We start from the raw sequence: 20,630 nt of genomic DNA, 5'->3' as shown, positions 1-20,630 counted from the left end.
CTGTCTTAAACGAGCCGTCAACACAGTCCATTTATCATTCCGTCCACACTCGGCGAGTGCCCGCCGTGCCATAAATGTCACGCCTGAAGCTCGTGTCATTTTGCCATAAGACTAGAATTACAGAACTGAGAGTATACAGGGATTTTCTTTCAGATATTCCGACCACAACAAAAAATGCAGGCCTACGCCGAATGTAAATATAATTCAAGTGCGCTCATGAATGTATTCATAATTGAAGGCGATAACATCTCAAAGGACGAAACGAAAGCGGAAAAGTCACCTTTTCCTTGTTTTCTTCGCAACAGTTTTTTCGGATGCTAAAGGCCTTATTGTTTAGTTGGGCCGAGTATTAAGATATTTATGCGCGTATTATTATACACGATAAGCCAATAACAACAAATATTATGTACGTTTTTTTAATAGGCCCCTACATGTAAAATTGTAAACGTTCGTACGCACGGCTATAAGGGGAACAAAACAAAACACAAGTTAGTAGACTTTCTTTTTCTGAAGCTTCAAGAAAAGTCATACAATGCTTATGCACAGTGGCGTCTGTGAATGGCAAAGTACCAAAATTGAAATCTATATTTCCAGATTATCACAACTTAAGCGATCACAGCGTCATAAGTGCGTGCGCACTGTTTTCAATCGTTTGTAATGGTCACACTTCATTCAGGGTCCCTTTCAGTTTTTCTTAACTGAAGAACACTTTGCCGAATTATTCGAACGGCCATGAATTTTGTTTGTTTGCGAAACAATTGAAATTTACTTTTTTTTCCCCTTCAAACTCAAGCCGAATCGATACGCAAAGCGACCGACTCCGACCCGCGCAAACACGAGACATCCGACAAAATTAAAGACCGTAAACGCGTGGAAATGAGTGGTCATTAAGCCAACTGGCCGGACGGAAACTCTCTCTACGGAATGGCCGAGTTGTTTAACCAAACACGGCGGAGGTCCAAGCGGAATCGAGTGGCCGGAAATTACTGTTAGCTGTGGACTTGTGTATGAAACAATACCGTCGAAACCAGCTAAATGAATGGTTCTCTTAATTGTAATTCTACCGTTGCCAATTTCATGGCGTTGCTTTAATAGCAGAAATTATTGCTTAGCACATTAACGCGCTTAACAAGAATTAGCAGGGAACCAGTCTTGATTTATATACACTTGTGTGACACTTTAACTGGTAACCCGTTCTTGCTCAGCAAATATTGTCTGCGCTTAGCACATTTCCATTTTAGGCCGTGTCCGTAGTAGTTGGCTACGGCTTTAAGCCCATAGCTAAGGAATTCGGACAAGTTGTAAAGCTGTATGAAATTAGCCCTTGATCAGTCGGAACTAACCCCCCCCCCCAAAAAAAAAAAAAACTCTGCCAATTTGAAGTCGCATGTCTACACTCTTTACGAATTTAAGGCGAATGTAAACGAGAAAGGGAAGAAGGTAACACAACTTTGGATTTATTCACATTTTGTGCAAATTACTATATAGAATGGCAGAAAGAACGTGATTAAGAGTACATGACGTGTAATTGACAGCTCGCCGTAAAAGCCTTGTAAAAGGTCGAGTGCTGTGTTCAGTAAGCTGATTCTCACCTTTGTGCGAGGATTTTTACGAAATACTGTTTGGAAATTGAGGGGGAAAGAATTTTATTGAAGCTTAGAGCATGACAACTTGACTACATCGAGCCAGCACCGGCATATCTGGACATTTTCGGGGGGCGGGGGCGGTTCCTCCCTTGGGGCGTCAGACCCTAGAGACATGTTGAGCGCATTTTAGTACCCCGTAACGTTGGTAATTGTGAGCACTTTATTTTTGCGAGAGGGCGTCATCGTCCATGTCATTTTTACGCTCAGAGGGGGGTGGGGTTAACGACGCTCGGGCGGGGGGTTCGGCGGACAAAAAGTCGGAGGTTTTTTTTGATTAAAGACACCCCCCCCCCACACACACACACCCACAAACCCGTCCAATGAAACAAGAAGAGAGCTCGTTAAGCTTGCGAAGTTTGGGCAACCTGTTCTTTATTGTTGGGGGCCGGGCTCTCATAAGATCAGCACATCACTATTTTGTTCGAATGTAAAACGATTTGGGTTGAATCAAATCCTTGGCTATATTCGTGCTTTGGGCGTCTCTTTTATTCTCGCAAATGACCTCTCATGCACTTAATAAAAAAAATTACATAAAAGACGATGGTACGGCACCTCTGCAAACCGCCTTAGGACAGCCCCAGATGTCAGCCAGTCTAGACTCGATTACATCACATCAACTCATTCAAGCGGAACACTTTCATTAGTCCACCGCAAGAGGACAACAAAGGTACAAAGGAAGGACGGCAGACCTTTGCTGTGTACGGAGTTGTTGGCTTCGCACGGCCATTCTTCGGTTGGTGTTTACAGGTACATGTACAATAAAAAATCTTCGGCTTGTTACAAGGAGATAAAATATCGCCGACGTCTAGTCCTTCTTATCATTCTGTGAAGACGCTAGACTGATGAAAAGATACGATTATGATTTTCATGTGTAAGCCATGTACATCTGGTAGCAACATGGTGTCCATAACCCTGCTGAAGTTCTTCATTTTGCTGGCTTTGCTGCAGTCACTGATGGTCCATGGCCAGCCGTATCAGCCAAACTGGCAATCCATCGACTCGAGACCTTTGCCTGGCTGGTACGACGATGCCAAATTCGGCATCTTCATGCACTGGGGCGTCTACTCCGTGCCCAGTTACGGGTCCGAGTGGTTCTGGCAATACTGGGCATCGAACGTGCCCAGTTATGTCAATTTCATGAAGCAGAACTACCGTCCGGATTTCACCTATGCAGATTTCGCTGAGCAGTTTCAGGCAGAGCTGTTCAACGCGAGTCGGTTTGCGGAGATCGTGGAGGCTTCTGGGGCTCGGTACTACGTGCTGACTACCAAACACCACGAGGGATACACATTGTGGCCCTCGAGGTATTCGTGGAACTGGAACGCCATGGATGTGGGTCCGAAACGAGATCTGGTTGGCGAGATGGCTACGGCAATTCGTAAACTCACGACTAAAGTTCACTTTGGGTTGTATCACTCCCTCTTCGCCTGGTACCATCCACTGTATCTTCAAGACGAGGCCAACGACTTCACGACCAGGCTCTATCCTGAGCAGATTTCGACTCCGATGCTTCATGAGTTGGTTGAGAACTATCACCCAGATATTGTCTGGTCGGATGGTTTTGAGAAGACTACGGGGCCCGAGTACTGGAACAGCACAGGTTTCCTGGCCTGGTTGTACAACAGCAGCCCGGTGAAGGATGTGGTGGTCGTGAACGATCGCTGGGGGGAGGGGACAGTGTGTCATCACGGCGGGTATTACACCTGTCATGACCGTTACAACCCAGGCACCTTGCAGAACCACAAGTGGGAGAACGCCATGACGGTGGACAGGGGTTCCTGGGGGTACAGGAGGAACGTCCAGCTGGCCAATTACCTCAGCGCGGAGCAGCTGATTGCATCCCTGGCCAAGACGGTGAGCTGTGGGGGCAACATGCTTCTCAACGTCGGCCCGACCCATGATGGACGCATCATTCCCATCTTTGAGGAACGTCTGCGTCAGATCGGCTCGTGGCTGAAAGTCAACGGGGAGGCCATCTACGGGTCCTGCCCATGGAGAGCCCAAAATGACACCAAGTCTCTGGACATCTGGTACACCTCCCAGAAAAATGGCACAACGGTGGAAGCCGTTTATGCCATCATCCTTGCATGGCCTGCGAACAACCACATCTTCCTGGGAGCACCAATGTCTACCAAGATGACCACTGTAGCCATGGTGGGAGTCGAACCACCACTCAATTGGGAGGCAGGGCCGAAGGGAGTTGGGGTCAACGTGACCATGCCAACACTGAATCCCGTACAGATGCCATGCCAGTGGGCTTGGGTTCTCAAATTGCTGAACATTAAGTGACCATTTGGACAGCATCACATTTATATATGTGTGGGTGTGTGTGTGTGTGTGTGAAGTAGAACATTAAAGTTCTAGTTTATAGAATAGTTAAAAACAACAATAAAAGTTTAACATCGGCTTTACACAAAAGAAGTCACTGCTACACAGAAGCGTTTGTTTCAATTATCATTTATTACATTAAATTTGTATGTAAATACATTTATATTTGTGTTATCATTAAAACTCTGCTCAGATGACGTCATGGTCACTGGCAACCAAACTATTGTAGGTTTTCTAGAAGATCTAGAGGACACATGATGCACTTGTAAAATTAACCAAAATTTGAGTGAAGCTTGCTGATCCAACAGCGAAACAAACACGTCATCTGCCGACTGCTACAACTGAGGAAATCCACAAGAAAGTGCAAATGTTTGAAGTTGGTTGCATTAAAAAAAAGTGGGGGTTATGTTATGTGCCCTGATGGAGTCATATAGGGGGAAAAATAGGATGCCCGACTATGACTGAAAGTCCATTAAATTTCTGTCTGTTAGAAAATCCAAAATACCTCTTGGTTTAATTGGCTTTACTATGCTAAATTTATCGTCTCATTGTTTCAATATGAACTCTTAGACTTCAAGTGATTAAACTGCATGTTGCAATGAGAAATGCGCTCATTTTGAAAATATCTGTTCGAGAGGTACCGTCCTAACCGTTGTTTAAAATGAGTGTGTGTATGGAAAAATAAACAAAATTAACTTCCGACTTCAAGAGTCATAGAAGTGTGTACACTAATGTATTGCTGTAAACATTTTACCTGTTTGGAATTGTGGAAAATGAGGATGGCCCCTTGGCGATTTCTAGTTTAACCCTAACTCCCTCGTGTGTTTTACTGGGAACTGGACCAAGTCCATCAAACTCCATCAATCACTGTGCGTCCAATACAAAACTGTACACGACATAATGGAATCCACCACTGACGCACTGGTTCACATTCATGGACTTGCTACACATGGCTTTTATGACAATAGCAGTACAGGAAGCTAGGCAAAATCAATGGGATACCCCTAGCACTGCTTCAGGCCATTAGGCCCAAGTCCATCACACTCCATCAATATTTAGTCACGCCAGGCCTCCTGGACCAAGTCCCCCAAAATCCACCAAAATAGGGGATGGATTTTGATGGAGTTGGGGTGGTTATGGTTAACAGCTGGGTCACAGGTTAAAGATGACAAACCGTATCAGTTTTTGTTCTCAAATTCACCCGACCGATTATCTTTTCAACTCTATGTACATCAGGGCTCTTAAGCAGAACAAATGCGAAATTCTGTTAATTGGAACACCACAAGCTTGTCAATACGTGCTGGTGACATGTACACATAAGCAATTACTCCTGGCAATCCTCAGTAGGCCAAAGGGCGCCCTCTGTAGTTCACGCACACAATGCAATACACGTTGCACGTGAGACTGGTAAAATAATCCTGGGCACTCTTGGGTTACAAATTTACACTCGTACAAAAATGTTACTTGTCTGGAGTTTTGTCTTGAGGTTCTTCCTCTGTCTCAGGTTCAACAAGGTTGGACGGCTCCTTCATGGCTATTTCCACGTTGCCCGTGTATTTGATGTCAAACAAATTGGGGTCTTTGAGAAAGACGGTCTCTCTGTACATGAATGGCATGAAACCTAATGAAATATAACCAAAAAAAATCAAATGAAACAAGTCAACCACAGCATGCTTACATGGGCGTTGCCAGGATTTTTTCTAGAGGGGGGCAAAAAAAATTTTGGACCAAAAATGCTTGTATTTCTCAACACATTTTCGATTTATCAGTTTTAGAGGGGGCAGGGACATTTTGCCCCCCCCCCCAACTCATTAAATTTACACCACTTTGTCTTCGCGCCTCTTTTTTTTTTTTTTTTTTCTTTTTTTTTTCTTTTTTTTTTGCGTCCTTTTTTTTTTTCTTTTTTTTTTTTGCTTTTCCGGGGGGGGGGGGGGGGGGGGGGGGGGGGGGGGGGGGGGGGGGGGGGGTGCCCCCCCTTGCCCCCCCCCTCGCGACGCCCATGCATGCTTATACTTATTATGTTATAGAATAGGCAAGTAACTAAAATGTTATAGGCTTACAGAATCTAACATTTGTGAGGCGATCTGGCAAAATAATCCAAACCTTTCATTCATAAAAAGCCACGTCCTCACAGAAAAAAAAGAAGAAAACATATTGGAAGAAAACAACATTTGGTTTTGCATTTGCATATAGATCAGGTTCAACTTTTTGCAGTGGCCAAGGTATCAAACCGCGGAATAAAACAAACATCTCCAACAATTTCAAAACGTACCCATTCTTCTGGCCCGTTTGACGGCCTTAGTGACCCGCCTCTGTTGGTAACTGCAAAGCTTGGTGATGTAACGGCCGTAAAGCCGGCCGTTGTTTGGAGAGATAAACTGGGACAGCAGCTGCACATTCTGGGTCGCAGAAAAAAAATTTACAGTAAATCCTGGGTAGATAATGTTCAGAAGTTCATCTACAGAGCACAGGGATCAATTTCACAGAGCTAAGCATAGAAACATTTATTTCCACTCTGTGGAGGCAGCATCCTAAAAAGCCGAAGCTTGTGGTGGATGTACCAAACAATACAAGACAAAACAAGACAAACAACACTTATTATAAAATTTGAAATAATAACAAGTGTTAAATATATAACGGTTAAACAAAGTAGACATGATAATGAATAACATATCAATAGCGGCTAAGCCAACTTAATAATAAATCAGGTGATCTGAGAATTAAGTAGGTGGCCAAAATGTGAACATTTTCCGGGAGTGTTGATAATACTTGTTTTGCCATTTCTTAATTATATGTCCACACTGAGATGTGAAGAAAACAGTAGGGGGTAAAATCACAGTCAGACAACAGACAAACTGTTTTGCTATATTTGTCCATTTCAGCTTGCACAATGAATACACTTTCGTGATTCTTACCTTGTAAGAGACCGGTACTTTGTGTTTGCATAAGATACATTGCTCGACTGGTTCCTTGAAGGGATCCTCAATATTTGGTAGTGGCTGAAAGGTTAACAATAAACCACAAACTATTCTAGTCGACGTTCTCCACTTTTACCAGACAATCTTGTAAACTAATGAAAGAGCTATTCAGAGAGACACAAACATTACAACATTCCTGCTCTTGAAGTATAAGTAAAGCTTAAAAAAGTCACAGAATTTTCTCAATCTTCCTTACAGAGGAGTTATTAACCCTTGACAAAGAACAGAACCTTTTTTTATTATTTCTTCTATTTTTTCCAGATTGACAATCAGTTTTTGTATGTATGGCAACAACACAAATTCAAAATGTGGAATTATTGTACAAAATATGAATATGGATTTTTTTTGGTCAATTGCTGTGTGTGTCTTCTGTTGTGACATCTTCCAAGCTAAATTAGGTCACATCATTAGCAGAGCTTGCTTAAATGAGAAATGTGTCTCCTATGAACAAACTTACAGAATACCAAACATTGGAATTTTCTTCACTGGACATAAAATACCGAAAAGCTTGTCCAGCTGTTGGCCATCAGCCCAGTACTTGAGTCCATCACAAATCCTGCACCAGTCCAGTCACAAGTAACAAGGGATGAACAATGACAACGGATTGCTTTTGTCACAGTTCATTTTGATTATCTTACGACTTGACCTGAGACTGTAAATGATGGAGTTGCGAAGACTTGTAATAGACTCGACTTCCAACACTGCATCACACTAATCCTGCTTAATTCTTCAGTGACTTACATGGTCAGGACACGGCTGTTCTTCCTGTATTTTATCGTCGTCTCGGATATCAGGATCTGTTTGGAATCCTCTTGATGTCAAGGCTGGAGCAGAAAACTGGTTGCTGGTTTTATTTCCATCAAAGACTGACCCTAAAATAGAAGAAAAAAATCAATTAACAAATTTGCCGTTGCAAAACCATTCAATTACTGTAATCTGAAGCATTATTCTATACTGTCTAACCATGTCTATATGTAGGAATTATGTCCCAACATGCAGGCATGCATCTGGGAAGTCACAAAAGAAAGAGGAAATTCAAATCTTTCCAGGATTTTGTACAGTGTTTTTCTATTTTCAGTGGCACACATGGGAAGTAAAAAAAAAAGAGGAAATTAGCTGATCTGAGGAAAAGTTGCATGCCTGCAACATAATGAACTTGAAGTTGACTTTATTTCATCTTTTGAATTACAATTAAGATCAGATTTATTTGACCAAGATTTGATGTGTCATATAAGCCCTAGGCTTCAATTCGACCCTCAATTACAAGCAAGATTACAAGCAAGATTACATGAGTACAAGATAATTTAGCAGATAATAATATAATTAATATAATGGCACTTTTTTGTCATACACAAATCCCAGTGATGGTTAGTCAATGCAAATATTTGGAAACAAAAGCTAAACCAAAGAAACAAACAAAACCGCACACACAAATGATGAAAATGCTGAATGAGGAAAATTGTGAATGAGGAAGATGTACGCAAAAATACTTGAGCCAAAAATGTTCATGACTCAACAAAGTCTTTATGTTTCAAAGTGGCAAAATATGGCCAGCCTATGGTCTTAATGATAACATCAAAATGAATTGAAATGGGTCACTCTTACATTTGTCTTATTTCTTAAATCTTAAATTTACAATATCAACAATGTACAAATACAATTAATCACTGAATTTCAACAAACATGTTCGACATAGATCATGGTAAAGGATAGCCACGATGCAGGATACGTGCAGTGAAGGTATCCGTAACGTTGCATTAATACTACATTTTTTGTAAATTGTAGGCTACACTGCCCATCTCGATCTCCATTCGTCACTTCGTGGCGCTGGCACACATTCGTTATGCACGCTACAGAGACACGCTCACTTTTGCGGACATACATGGACAATTAGGTGGAATGAAAAAGATAAAAGGCAAGTATAAGTACCTGAAATACTTGATAATGCTCGAGGTGAATAACTTTTAGAAAAACCTGTATCGCAGTTCCTTTTTAACAACGTTAACACGTTAACTTGTTTGCAGAGAACGCGAATTTGGTTTGCCATGTGGGCCGCCATCTTGAGAATCTGGCCAATTGAGGGCGCTCTATAAGTTTCACATGCCATTCTCTTTTTCCAAGTGGCGGGTGATCAAAATTTTAGCCGATTGTTGTCATTAGTTACGGGCAGGTTTGTCTCGTTTTCTCCAGGTTTTGAAGATGTTTACGGATGAAGTGCTGGACGGAGCAGAGTTTAAATCATCATGGAAACGAGAGAGGTAATATTTGGACCTTTTTACTCGCAAAACTAACGAGATCAATCGTGCTTGTTTTCGAACGCTTTTGTAAAAATTCTATGTACATTGCATAGGCCTGTTGGGCCCATTCTTGAAAATCACACAATCTTAAGAATGCGCACGCATTCTTAAGAATGAGCGCGCATTCTTAAGAATGAGCACGCGTTCTTAAGAATGAGCGCTCATTCTTAAGATTGCGTGGGAATATCACGTGCACAATTTATGAATTTTGCGCAATCTTAACAAACATTGCACGACATAATTATGATAAATGAAATGTATAGCGATTATAAGGGAAACAATTCATATAAAGAGGAAAGAAAATGTTCTATGCTTCTGTACTCGTATAACTACGATAATTTGAATCAAATTAAACCTGTTATTATTGCTTTTTTCTGCCCACTATGGGAAATTTTGTAATAACGGAGGACTGGGAACTAGTCTGGGAAGTGCTTTGTTTAGGCTAGACAAGTTACAAGTCCCTGTATGTATCATATGCATGCCACGAAAAATAAAACGATGTCCAGAAGCTGCCAAAATTGCTCTTTTGACTAGATAGAATCCAGCTCTGCGGCGTAATGGTGGGGGGTGTGAACAATAAATTGGTGGCAATTTAAATGGGAAATAGCATTAGCACTATGGGATGTCGCAGTATTCATTCTCATTCTTCACATTCTTCATTCTTACGCCCCCCCCCCCTGCTTTTATTATCCCAAAAATCAGAATTCTTTCCAATACACTATTAGTATTATGTCTCTTATTTTTTTCCGGTCCCCCCCCCCCAATCCTTTTCATATCCACTCTACTTTTCAGCGCCTTGCGTTGCAACAGTATCAGTGAACGAGGATGCAGCTAGACTTGCCAAGCGCAGCCGGTGCTCGGCATCGACAAGACCGTTATCTTGTCGCGCATTCTTAAGAATGTGCGCTCAATCTGGAAGAGTTATTTTTTGCGAAGATTGCGCAAGGATCCAGTTGTACATTCATAAGAATGTGCATGCGCATTCTTAAGAATGCGTGATTTTCAAGAAAGCGCACAACAGGCCTACTACAAATTGGCTCTTGCATTTACAAACTTTTCTTTGCCATTTCATTTTAATTTATAGGCCAACTAAATCAAGTGGCTCCCAGACCAGTGAGGTACTCACGAATGATTCAGATGCTCAAACATCGTACAAAGCAAATGCGAAGGTAATTCCCCCAAAAAAATCCTGTAAAAAATAGCCAGTGGATATTTTTATGATATACCGGCCCCAGAGCATGACTAGGCCTATAGCTTAGGCCTAAATATTTATAAAGTGTACATGGCCACCAATGTTGATATATCACTGTAAAGTATCCAGCTGAGGGACATGGTCACCATGATCTCATGGCTGACATTCAATAACAATATCACACTTTCTCATTCAGTATTAATTCAATTGTTTTCTACCAACACCAATCCCTCCGATTCCTTTCAATCTTGGTGAGCCGACGTTTTACGTGTTATTTTTTTCTTCACAGGTTCAGACGGACCCAGTCAAAGAAAAGAAGTTTGAACTTGCAACAGACAATTCGCAGGTGAGTATTTGCCTGAAGCATGAATAGTCTCATTTTGGTGATTTTTGGTTTTTTTTAAATAAATTTCATCAAATCCATATATTTTCATGTGTTCAAAAAAGTACCCTCAATCTAAATCACAGCCTCACATTTTCATTTTGTGCAAAATTTATTCTTTTGCCAGTCATTCATACTACTGACGTTTATATTTTACCTGACTTCTCTTTGGAAATATCTTCTTTTCAGGCTTTTCAAGACTTCATAGCGAAGGCTACACCGAACATTTGTGCCCAGTTGGAGCGCAATGCACGCAGCCACGCTTTCGATGGTTTGTCTGAATTCTCTTTTGTCTAAGATTTTTGTTAAAATTGATGTTTAGAATAATTGGTATTTGCTCTAGAAAGTTAAAGCCATCTGCACATGTTTTTATATTTTAGATATGTGTTGTTTGAAATTGTTAAAAAAATCTCATTCAAAAAGCTCATTTTCTGATGACAGTTCACAAATATACTTCTGCCTTAAAATTGCTTTGTCCATTATTTGATGTACTGTAGAACAAAAAGTGAAGAATTGTACACTGTTTGGAATTGCTCTCTTAGGTTGGGATGTTAACTGGGAGGAGGACACAGAAACAGTCACCTGTCAACATAAGCTAAGCCACGCCCCCCTTAAGGAGGAGTTACAGTGCACACGGCTTGCGTGGAACTGTACTGGCTCATCGCTGGCAGTGGCTTATGGGCGGTTGGACCACCAGGACTGGTGTACGCACAGAGTAAGTATCAACAACGACAACAACAACATTTTGGTAGTTTCTTATTTTTGTTGGCTTGGGTAGACGTGTGCTGATATTCTGTCATCGTTTCCACGGCACAGAGTCATTGTGTAGTCAATTGGAAGTTAGTCAATCACACGTCAATCACAAGTTAATCATAAGTCAATTGTAAATCAATCATAAGTCAATCATAAGCCAATCATAAATCAATCATAAGTCAATCATAAGTCAATCATAAGTCAATCACAACCCAATCTCAAGTCAATCACAACCCAATCACAAGTCAATCACAAGTCAATCACAAGTCAATCACAACCCCATCACAAGTCAATCACAAGTTAATCACAAGTCAAGCAAGGTCAATTTTAAGTCAATCACAGATCAGTCATATTAAAGTCAATCAGAAGTTAATCACAATTAGTCAATTAAAAAACTATTAATTTTTGATGACTGTTCGAAATCTTTATATTCATGTTCTGTAATGACTGTGTACATTTGCAACAGGGGTCACTCTGCATTTGGAATGTTGGCCTGAAATCAGTCAACGCAGAAAAGGCCGACACAGTTGTGGATGTCAATGTAAGTTGACTTTTGCTAATTATTTTTAACGTTGCTTGTAATTTGGCTTATTTTAAAAACTAATTGTGCTTTAATTTAAAGCTTGAAATTGGGATAAAAATGTAACATTTAAAAGCCCAAACAATTTAATTTTTTTGTGAATGCAGAGTTGCTTGATGTGCTTAGCGTACCATCCAGAGAAACCTTCTGCAATCGTCGGCGGTAACTTTAATGGTAAGATTGCATTCATAATAATCATGTCAAATTTGAAATTTTTCTTTGATACTACATTTCTTGCTCTGGTTGACATGAAGGTAGTTTTTAATCTGTGAATTGTAAAATTCATTACAAAACTTGTTTTCTCTCTAGTTATGTAGCTCGGGAGCAACAGTCCTTACAAGTGCACCTAAAGAGAGAAATGAAATAAATGAACAAACAAAAATATATGACAATGTAATAATCTAACTTTGCTTACATATGTTTTCTCATTTATTGTCCTTCTGGGTAAGAAGCTTGAAATTTATCTCCAGCTGATTTGAAAATCATTGATGAGTATGTAACTATTTCATGTCTTGACTATTTTCAGGCGAGGTCTTATTGTGGGATCTGACCAGGGAGGACGACAGTCTTCTGGCTACGTCAGGCATCGGCGACGACTCGCACCGAGAACCAGTGTCAGAGGTCATGTGGCTGCGAGATCCAAACAAACCCAAGAAATATAATGTGAGTTGTCTTTTAAGCACCAGTTTGTAATGAGACTTTGGACATTTGGTGCAAAAAGTTTGTTATCATGTTTTTTTTAACATGTGGCAAAAGGTTTGGGTCTGAACTAGCCTGTCAACTTGGGTATGCCTTTGAACATGGATATATTGGGGGTGAGTTTCTTACTAAACAAATGTAGGATGAAAAGCCAATTTAGTTTCATCTGCAATAAACATGTGAGCACAGATATTAACACGGTTACATAATACTTGGCTATAAAACAATGGGATGGGATATTCATTTAATTGATTATCGTTACAACTGCCTTTAGGTTCATCAGTGCATGGGTATAAAGTTGTGTTGTTCTTGTGTAAATGACTACATCATCTGGGAATTGAGTTTTATGAATAATAACAAATGAAGGAAGATGGGTACAAAAATTTGAAAATCAAGGTTTATTATCAGTTGCTTACATTACTATCTTGGTGGAATATTCAGATTGTAAGCGTCAGCAGTGATGGACAAGTCTTAGTGTGGAAGATCAACGCCAGGAAAGGAGCCTTGGAGCTAACAGAAGGATTCTTGCTGTTGGCTAGCAGCATGCCAGCTACCCTCGGCCAGCCCAAGGCCAAGGGGGAAGGGGAGATGGGCGGTAAGTCTTAGAGGTTCTCTGGTTTGGGATGTGTCACGCAAGGAAATTTTACTGCAAATTTGTTCCAGGCAATCTTCTAGAAGAAAAAATGATGGCAAAATTATAAATTTCCTGTGATGCCCTCGGGAAAAATGAATATTGTTCTTGTCGGTTCCTTTAGCTTGCAATACAATTGGGTGCCTCGAAGTTGCCAGTGAAAATTGCCTTATGGTTCCAATCTCGACTCCCTCAAGTAGCCAATTTTGGTTTCCCAAGATTCAATTCCAGACACTTCAAAACAGAGTCAAACTTCAGAAACAAACATTAGACAGTTTCAAACAGAATCTTGATGTCTGGATGTAATAGGAACCAATTTATTTCAGAGTCGTCTAACCTTAGCCAGTATTAAACCAAGTCCCAAGTTCTCTCTTCACTCCCCCACCCAGACTTTGTGCCCCTAAACTCATCAAAAACATCCGAATTTGTACAAAATATGAGTCATATTCCTTCCGAATGTGACAGATATTTGGTGGCACTCTGGTCCTGTATGGGCCTGTTCACCAGCCCCTTCGTTTACCTTTGAGTGATGTTTGCCGGTTTTTATCTTTTTATTTCAGTGAACTGTATCTCCTATGTCTCGGAGGACCAGAGCCAGTTTGTGATTGGTTCGGAGTCAGGCGGAGTCTTCAAGTGCTCCATGAACTCCACAACTCCAGTGCCAACAAGTAAGGCATTCTGCAAAAGATTAAGTTATTTGTATCAAAGAAAAATCAGTTGTAAAGTAAAGGTTTCAATCTTTCTAAAATGCTCTTTGAGAAGGCCTTTGATAATTTTATATCGGTAATCATTCCTTGAATCTTCATAACTCTCCTTGAAACGTACTTAATTTAATGTGGATTCTAGAGAAATATCAACTCTACCACTTCAATTCCAGACATGAAGAGGTTATTGTGGTAAAGTGTCTTGCCCACGAACACAAGAAATGATATGCAGCCATGAAGAGGGTGCCTCAGAGGTGCTCCCACTGCAATCGAAAGACAGATTATTGATGCTTCCTAAACATTTAAAATCGCAAACAAAATCTGCTATTGATTGCCCGCAATTGTTGGATTTTGAAGACTTGGGAAGGTCCCAAGTACATATGCCCAGGGAGAGTAAGGGTTAACCTGTTAGCACTTGTATTACATTGTATAACATAGTAGTACATTGTATTACATTGTATAACATTGTATAACATAGTATTACATATAGTATTACATTGTATGACATTGTATTACATTGTATTACATTGTATAGCATAGTATTACATTTTATTACATTGTATTGCATTGTATAACATTTTATTACATTGTATAACATTGTATTACAATGTATTTATTCCATGGTGAAGCCATAAAACCACACAGTGCTGGAGCAATTTTGGGCAGAACAGGAAGTCTAAGGTAGGGCGCTTTGGGGCAGTACAGGGACTAATGATTTTACATACATTGCTCAAGGATGCCAATGCTGTGTTATCCTCTTTCAGCCGAGTTGCTGCGCTCCGTACCCCTCCATTCCCCCGTGGTCTTTGCCTTCCAGCCCCACCACGCCCCCGTCCACTCCATCGATTGTTCCCGTTACCATCGCAACTTGTTCCTGACCTGTGGGATGGATTCGGAGGCACGCATTTACAGCATGCTGGAGGTATGAAGGAAGCAATAAAATGTCTCCTTAACATCCTCGTCACACCCACGTCACAATGACATTCTGATTGATTTACAAGTGGACATAATCAACTGAATTGCACTTTTGAAATTTGATACAACTTTGGAACTTAACATATATATTTTGTGTAATGAACAAAACAACAATTTGAAAAACTAAGTAAAGTCTATACAGTTTTTACAATTCTTGAGATAATTGAAAGTTTGTAAAGGCTTGATGAATGTAATATGAATGGTTCTAACCTGTTCTCAAAGTTGAAACATAAATTTAGAATCATCAGAAATAATGTGAATTTTAAGGCTCTCATTTTTTTTCTTGTGAAACAGTCAAGGTCTATCATCTCTATTGAGCCATCGGCTGGATACCTCTTCTGCGCGCGATGGTCCCCAGTACGCCCTCTTGTGTTAGCGGTGGCGACGGGCGAAGGCAAGCTCCTCATCTACGATCTGAAGACGAGTCGCATCAATCCAGTGCAGACGCTTGAGGCAAGTCCCAAGAAGAGCGCTTTGCACACGCTGGAGTTCAATAACAAGTAAGCATGTTTTTTTTAGGTTTTTCATCCATGGCTTCTAGCTTGCCCCTTGAGCAAATTTGGTAACCGCCAACGTGGGGCTTTACTGCTCAGTTGGTAGAGCACTGGTACGGTATTCCGTAGGTTGCAGGTTCAATTCCTGATTCAGGTGATTACTTTGTTCAACCTGAGAGTGATTAAAGTTGCAGCTGCAGAAAGGGCTACAATTAACTGCCTATTAAAAAAAGGATCTTCTGCGTCAATATGACTCGTCATGCCGGCATTTGTCTCTAGTTTCCGTCATATGAAATGACCGAGAATCTGTCTGTTCCCCTGGATGGGATGCCAGTCCATCACGTTACTTGAAACTTCCCAGCTAATGCTGGTATTAATCAATAACTGAATGGCAAGCCACTTTACTGCAATTTGCCTCTTTCCAAAGGACACAACCTATGACCAGTAGCAGGATTTGAACCCCTGACCCTGTGATAACGATTCACAAACCCTAACCACTTGGCCCCACTCTGCTGCCCTCTAGCTGCATATTAGCAGTTTGGTGTCAAGCATTTAGTCTTCATCATTATCAAATCTTCAATCTGCACCGTTTCTTTCTTGACAGGAATGCCACGTTGGCCACGGGCGATGCCGACGGTGTAGTCCTGATCTGGCAGCTGAGTGACATGTTGTCCAAGCAAGGTTCTCGAGAGGTGGAGATGCTCGCTGATATTGCCAGCTCGGCTGGGGACTAAAAACGACATCTTTACTTGTGTTTGTATCACAAAGGTGTACCCAGGATTGTGGCTGTATACAGGCTACAACCGCTTCACATTTCACTCGAATGCAAAGGGGATGTGAATTTGATGTCAAAAAACATTCAAGAAACTTTGCTGCAGTTTTTAGTTTGAATGCGGCCTATTTCTTTTAAAAATCGCTTGAGCATTCACTCTCACACTTATCATGAACCAGCTTCAAGGCCCAACTTAAACACCTCAAGCTCTAACTTTACCGTCACAAGTAGGTTATGGTCAACTTTTTATTTCTAATCAAATAAAAACGGATGTAATAATAATAATTTCACTCATCATGCAGCTTTTTATTTGTATGAGGTAACTGGAAAATATGTGCAGTTTTCCCACACAAAAAGAAATTGAGATAAAAATAGGTAGCAAATTGTTTTCATACCAAGCTATTGTGACTTAGAATTTTTTTTCGAGTTTATCATGATTCAGTATTTGCTTTATGTTAACAGAAGGTAAACAAAAGAAACTCAGTCGTTAATATTTTGCATTTGTCACCTTATTTTAAATATGTCAACTATTTTCAGAAACTTAATTTGTAGTTGATGTTCTGCATTCAAGTACAAAGAGTGACCCTACTTTTAAAACGATTCAGTTATTTTGAATTGTAATTCAGCAATCCAAATATGTGTAAATTTGTAAAAATTCTGTGCAGTGCACTTTAACTTAACCAAAGTAAAATAAAATTTCAGTTTGTCGACACTGAGCACAATATCAGTCTAGTTCTTCTGTCACGAGTTCAACGCCTGTATCAACGTTCACTGGGGAGTTTCTTCCGCTGCCTTCGAGTAACGATTCTAGTTTGTTGAATCTCAAGTCTACGTGGTCTCGCAGTTGCTCCATTTGTTGATCCAGTCTTCCCATGATCCTCTTCTCGCTGGCTGCAATGTATCCCATGAGCCTCTGCTCTAGCTCGACCATTCCATTGCGGTGGGGGGATTTGTCAACTTGTCTGCAGATAAAATGTTTTAAATTTTTAGTGGTTTTTTTTTTTTTTAAGTTCACAATTTATCTAGTGCGAAACGACTTGAACTGAAAAAAGGTCCTGTTTTATGTTATATAAACCTAAGCACAATCTCCAACATGCACATCAATATTATTATTTGATTCTCCATGTATTAAAGAAGGTGCCCAATCAAATGGAGACAATTTTGTGTGACCTAACCTGGCATTTTCATGGGTAGTAGAACATTCCTCGCGATCGCCTCTTCTCTCTGGTCCATACGACCTCTCAGCAGCTTCCCTGTCTGCTGCCCTCATGTGACTTACGTCCCTACACATCGCCCGCAGTGCACTGAGCATGTCCGGATTCTCGCTCAGTGCCCCACCCTCTGTGGCCTTAGCCCCAGGCTCCGCCCCTCCCATGCCAAATGACGTCATCAGTTTGGCTAAGGTGTCCATGCTTGGGGGTCGGGCTGTGGCAGGCGATCCGTCACTGGGTTGAGGAGGGTTGCGAGAATCCGCTGGGGCAGCGCCAGGGACAGCAGGGTTACCCGTCGTCTGAGTCCTGGCCATCTGCTGCTGGAGCGCTGTGGCTTTGGAGAAGGCGTTGAGAACCCCGGCCATGTTGGATGCAAGCGAGGCCTTGGAATCGCCAGACGATGTCAGCCGCGCCGTCGCTGCCTGTTGGAAATCTTCCAGGACAGAGGCTTGGTTCTGTCAAAATGGAACAGTCCAAAATCAGTTCAATACCGAAATTGAAATACAGAGCTGTAATTAAATGATGCATAAGTACCAATCAGTGTTGGAGGCAAGACCATCAGAAGTACATCACAAATCCGGTCAAAGCAATATCACAAGTCCTTTCACAGGTTTAGTCACAAGAGGGATTGAACAATAACAGAGACATGCCTTTGAGGAATTGTGATGCACTTGTAAAGACAAGTGAGGACTTGTGATCCATGGACAAGTGAGGACTTGTGATGGAAACGTAAGGATTCCTGATGGAAAAGTGAGGACTTGTGATGGAAAAAGGAGGATTCGTGATGGACAAGTGAGGATTTGTTATAGGAAAAGTGAGGACTTGTGATTGACAAGTGAGGACCTGTGATGGAAAAGTGAGGACCTGTGATGGAAAAGTGAGGACTTGTGATGGAAAAGTTAGGATTCGTGATGGCAAAATGAGGACTCGTGATGGACAAGTGGGGACTTGTGATGGCAAAGTGAGGACTTGTGATGGACAAGCGAGGACTTGTGCTGGACAAGTCTACAACACTGGTCCCCACCTTCTGATATTGTTCCACTGTCTGCATCAGGCTCTGTACATTGTCTGGTATGGGCTGCTGCAAAGTAGACATGATGTCCCGCACTTTGGTCATATCGATGCTCCGACTTCCAGTCATACGATACGATTCCCCTTCTGTCCTTGTGGTGGTCACCCGAAGTCTGCTGAGCGCCAGTTGGCATTTGTCGGTCAAAGAAAGAAACTAATTTGGGAGAAACGAAAATATGGATAAGAAAATATGATTAAATTTTTTTGTTCAGTTAACATGATCAGAAAAGATAGGTAGACTTATAGGAAGGGACTTAACCCTATATTCAAGTTAATGCCTGTGCATTCGGTATGCTTAGAATTTCTTGGGTCCATGTGCCTAAGTTCCAATAACTGCATTTGATACATCTTAGCGCCCTCTGCTGCCACAGTGGCTTGACCAGCTTTACCTTCAACCTGCAAAGTGGCAAGGGGCCTTCGGCAGTCAAGTTGGCCAAGTACGAGACCAGGCCTGTCTGTTGGTCTGCCCCTCCGTCTTCCAGTCTCTCTCCCCTGACCGTGCAGCAGTACGAGTCCAGATTGTCGTACAGTTCAACGTGCCTGGCATTGCTGATGATCTCAATCGATGTGACGGCGATGCAAGGTCGGCAAGTCAACACTAGCTGGCAAGACGGTGTGGTTCCCTCGTCGCTGTCATTTGTTGACGGCGGGGGAACTAACTTGATGCTATGCGTTGAAGCTAGCGGCAGCTCTGAACTGAAAGATGAATAAGGTATGTAATTTATACAATGAAGATAACATTTACTGGGCTTTTGGATTTTTTTTTCTTTCTTGAAAACCTGTTGTTTGCAACAAGGAAGATGAAAAAGCTCTGTTAAACTTGACAGTTTAAGAAATATCTTCCTCTAATAAATAACTCAATAATTCATGTTTGATATTCAACCTTGCTTGACTGAAGTCATCCTTCTCAAATATATATTTGTAGGTTATAGTTACCCCAAAACTCACGAGGTTAACTGGCAATGCTCTATAACACTAACTAGTACAGTGGTAATGGTAAGGTTCTTCATATTTAATAGTCGCTCATTATCCCACAGCAGTTAATAATATAAGTAACTTCTAAGCATACCTTTCATCTTGTTGATGAATCTGAAGAATACAGTTGATATCATAGGGACCCTGGACATTCCAAGGTGATGTCACGTTGACAAATTGATGCTGTTCCATTTCTGAATAAAAACATAATCATAAATGTAAGGATTCCACAACATAATAACTTTCTCAAATTAATATTCATCATCAATGGATGGAATACCACTCTGAAAATATGCATTGTCAAATTCCAAAGGTCTGAACAAAATCCCCGTCCCTTTTCTCACGTCATGATGATAATTGATACACACATTTTTTTCCCAGACTAACGTTAGGGCCTAGGTATACTATAGGTAGGTCATGTAGGTGCTTTGGCTTTGTTGTACTTGTTGTAGGCCTACAGTATATGGAAATCAGTAATTAGGGTCGAAGAATAGTATTATTTGAATTCTATACAGAAAAGTGAAATGTAGACCGACATTGTGTACTTCCCCCTCCCCCCCCCCCCCCCCAACTTACCTACGTGCTATTTACAAACCACAGGCCCGGCCTAGTCGTTTGTTGATGTAGCCGCCTATTTATGCCCAGTTTCCGGACAATTCCAGTTCGATTTTCGGATGAAAATTCGACGAGTTAGAACTCATCAATCAATACAAGACCAATCAAAACTATGGTACATGGGCGTCTGAAAATCCAAGAGCCTTTCTTTCTCTTTGTTGGTTACTTTGTCTGATGACTGAGGGCTTTAGAATCTTCTCGTCCTACCTTCATGCATTGCAAAATCAAATGAGTCATGGACAGCGCCATTTTCAGTAACTTACTAACTAACGAACGTTGGGGGCGCCCCGTTTTTCGTTGCGCTTAAGAGATAGACCTCAGTGAAAA

General features: G+C 41.2%; 4 protein-coding genes across 6 annotated transcripts; 2 read left to right on the top strand and 2 right to left on the bottom strand.

Moving 5' to 3' along the window:
• The first annotated feature begins 2,294 nt into the window (after positions 1–2,294).
• Positions 2,295–4,193, top strand: LOC119720656 (alpha-L-fucosidase-like). Its single transcript, XM_038190441.1, has one exon. It carries the CDS (start codon positions 2,505–2,507, stop codon positions 3,933–3,935), a length of 1,431 nt encoding a protein of 476 aa, XP_038046369.1. The 5' UTR covers positions 2,295–2,504; the 3' UTR covers positions 3,936–4,193.
• A 1,001-nt stretch (positions 4,194–5,194) lies between these two features.
• Positions 5,195–9,033, bottom strand: LOC119720660 (28S ribosomal protein S18c, mitochondrial-like). The gene is made up of 5 exons (XM_038190447.1): positions 8,882–9,033; positions 7,694–7,824; positions 6,890–6,973; positions 6,247–6,373; positions 5,195–5,595 (listed from the first exon to the last, which is right to left on the bottom strand). The coding sequence occupies exons 1-5, from the start codon at positions 9,009–9,011 to the stop codon at positions 5,435–5,437; spliced, it is 633 nt and encodes a 210-aa protein (XP_038046375.1). The 5' UTR covers positions 9,012–9,033; the 3' UTR covers positions 5,195–5,434.
• Positions 9,034–9,072: 39 nt separating this feature from the next.
• On the top strand, positions 9,073–16,847 carry LOC119720655 (cytoplasmic dynein 2 intermediate chain 2-like). The gene is made up of 13 exons (XM_038190440.1): positions 9,073–9,210; positions 10,334–10,418; positions 10,731–10,787; positions 11,013–11,094; positions 11,366–11,538; positions 12,043–12,117; positions 12,264–12,330; positions 12,683–12,819; positions 13,297–13,450; positions 14,047–14,154; positions 14,955–15,112; positions 15,460–15,665; positions 16,264–16,847. The coding sequence occupies exons 1-13, from the start codon at positions 9,152–9,154 to the stop codon at positions 16,391–16,393; spliced, it is 1,491 nt and encodes a 496-aa protein (XP_038046368.1). The 5' UTR covers positions 9,073–9,151; the 3' UTR covers positions 16,394–16,847.
• On the bottom strand, positions 16,570–20,579 carry LOC119720657. Of its 3 annotated transcripts, none has more exons than XM_038190442.1 (6): positions 20,511–20,574; positions 19,783–19,882; positions 19,103–19,409; positions 18,667–18,867; positions 17,607–18,097; positions 16,570–17,393 (listed from the first exon to the last, which is right to left on the bottom strand). In XM_038190442.1, exons 1-6 carry the CDS (start codon positions 20,518–20,520, stop codon positions 17,156–17,158), a joined length of 1,347 nt encoding a protein of 448 aa, XP_038046370.1. In that variant the 5' UTR covers positions 20,521–20,574; the 3' UTR covers positions 16,570–17,155. The 3 variants fall into 3 exon arrangements, with proteins under 3 accessions (XP_038046370.1, XP_038046372.1, XP_038046373.1); XM_038190444.1 differs by having other exon boundaries at positions 17,156–17,393; positions 20,265–20,579; XM_038190445.1 differs by having other exon boundaries at positions 17,156–17,393; positions 20,269–20,579.
• Between the last annotated feature and the right edge of the window lie 51 nt (positions 20,580–20,630).

Source organism: Patiria miniata, unplaced genomic scaffold (assembly GCF_015706575.1).
Source record: "Patiria miniata isolate m_02_andy unplaced genomic scaffold, ASM1570657v1 HiC_scaffold_9, whole genome shotgun sequence".
Classification (NCBI taxonomy): domain Eukaryota; kingdom Metazoa; phylum Echinodermata; class Asteroidea; order Valvatida; family Asterinidae; genus Patiria; species Patiria miniata.
The sequence above is the reverse complement of the archived record's forward strand: the minus strand, read 5'-3'. Positions and strand labels throughout refer to the sequence as shown.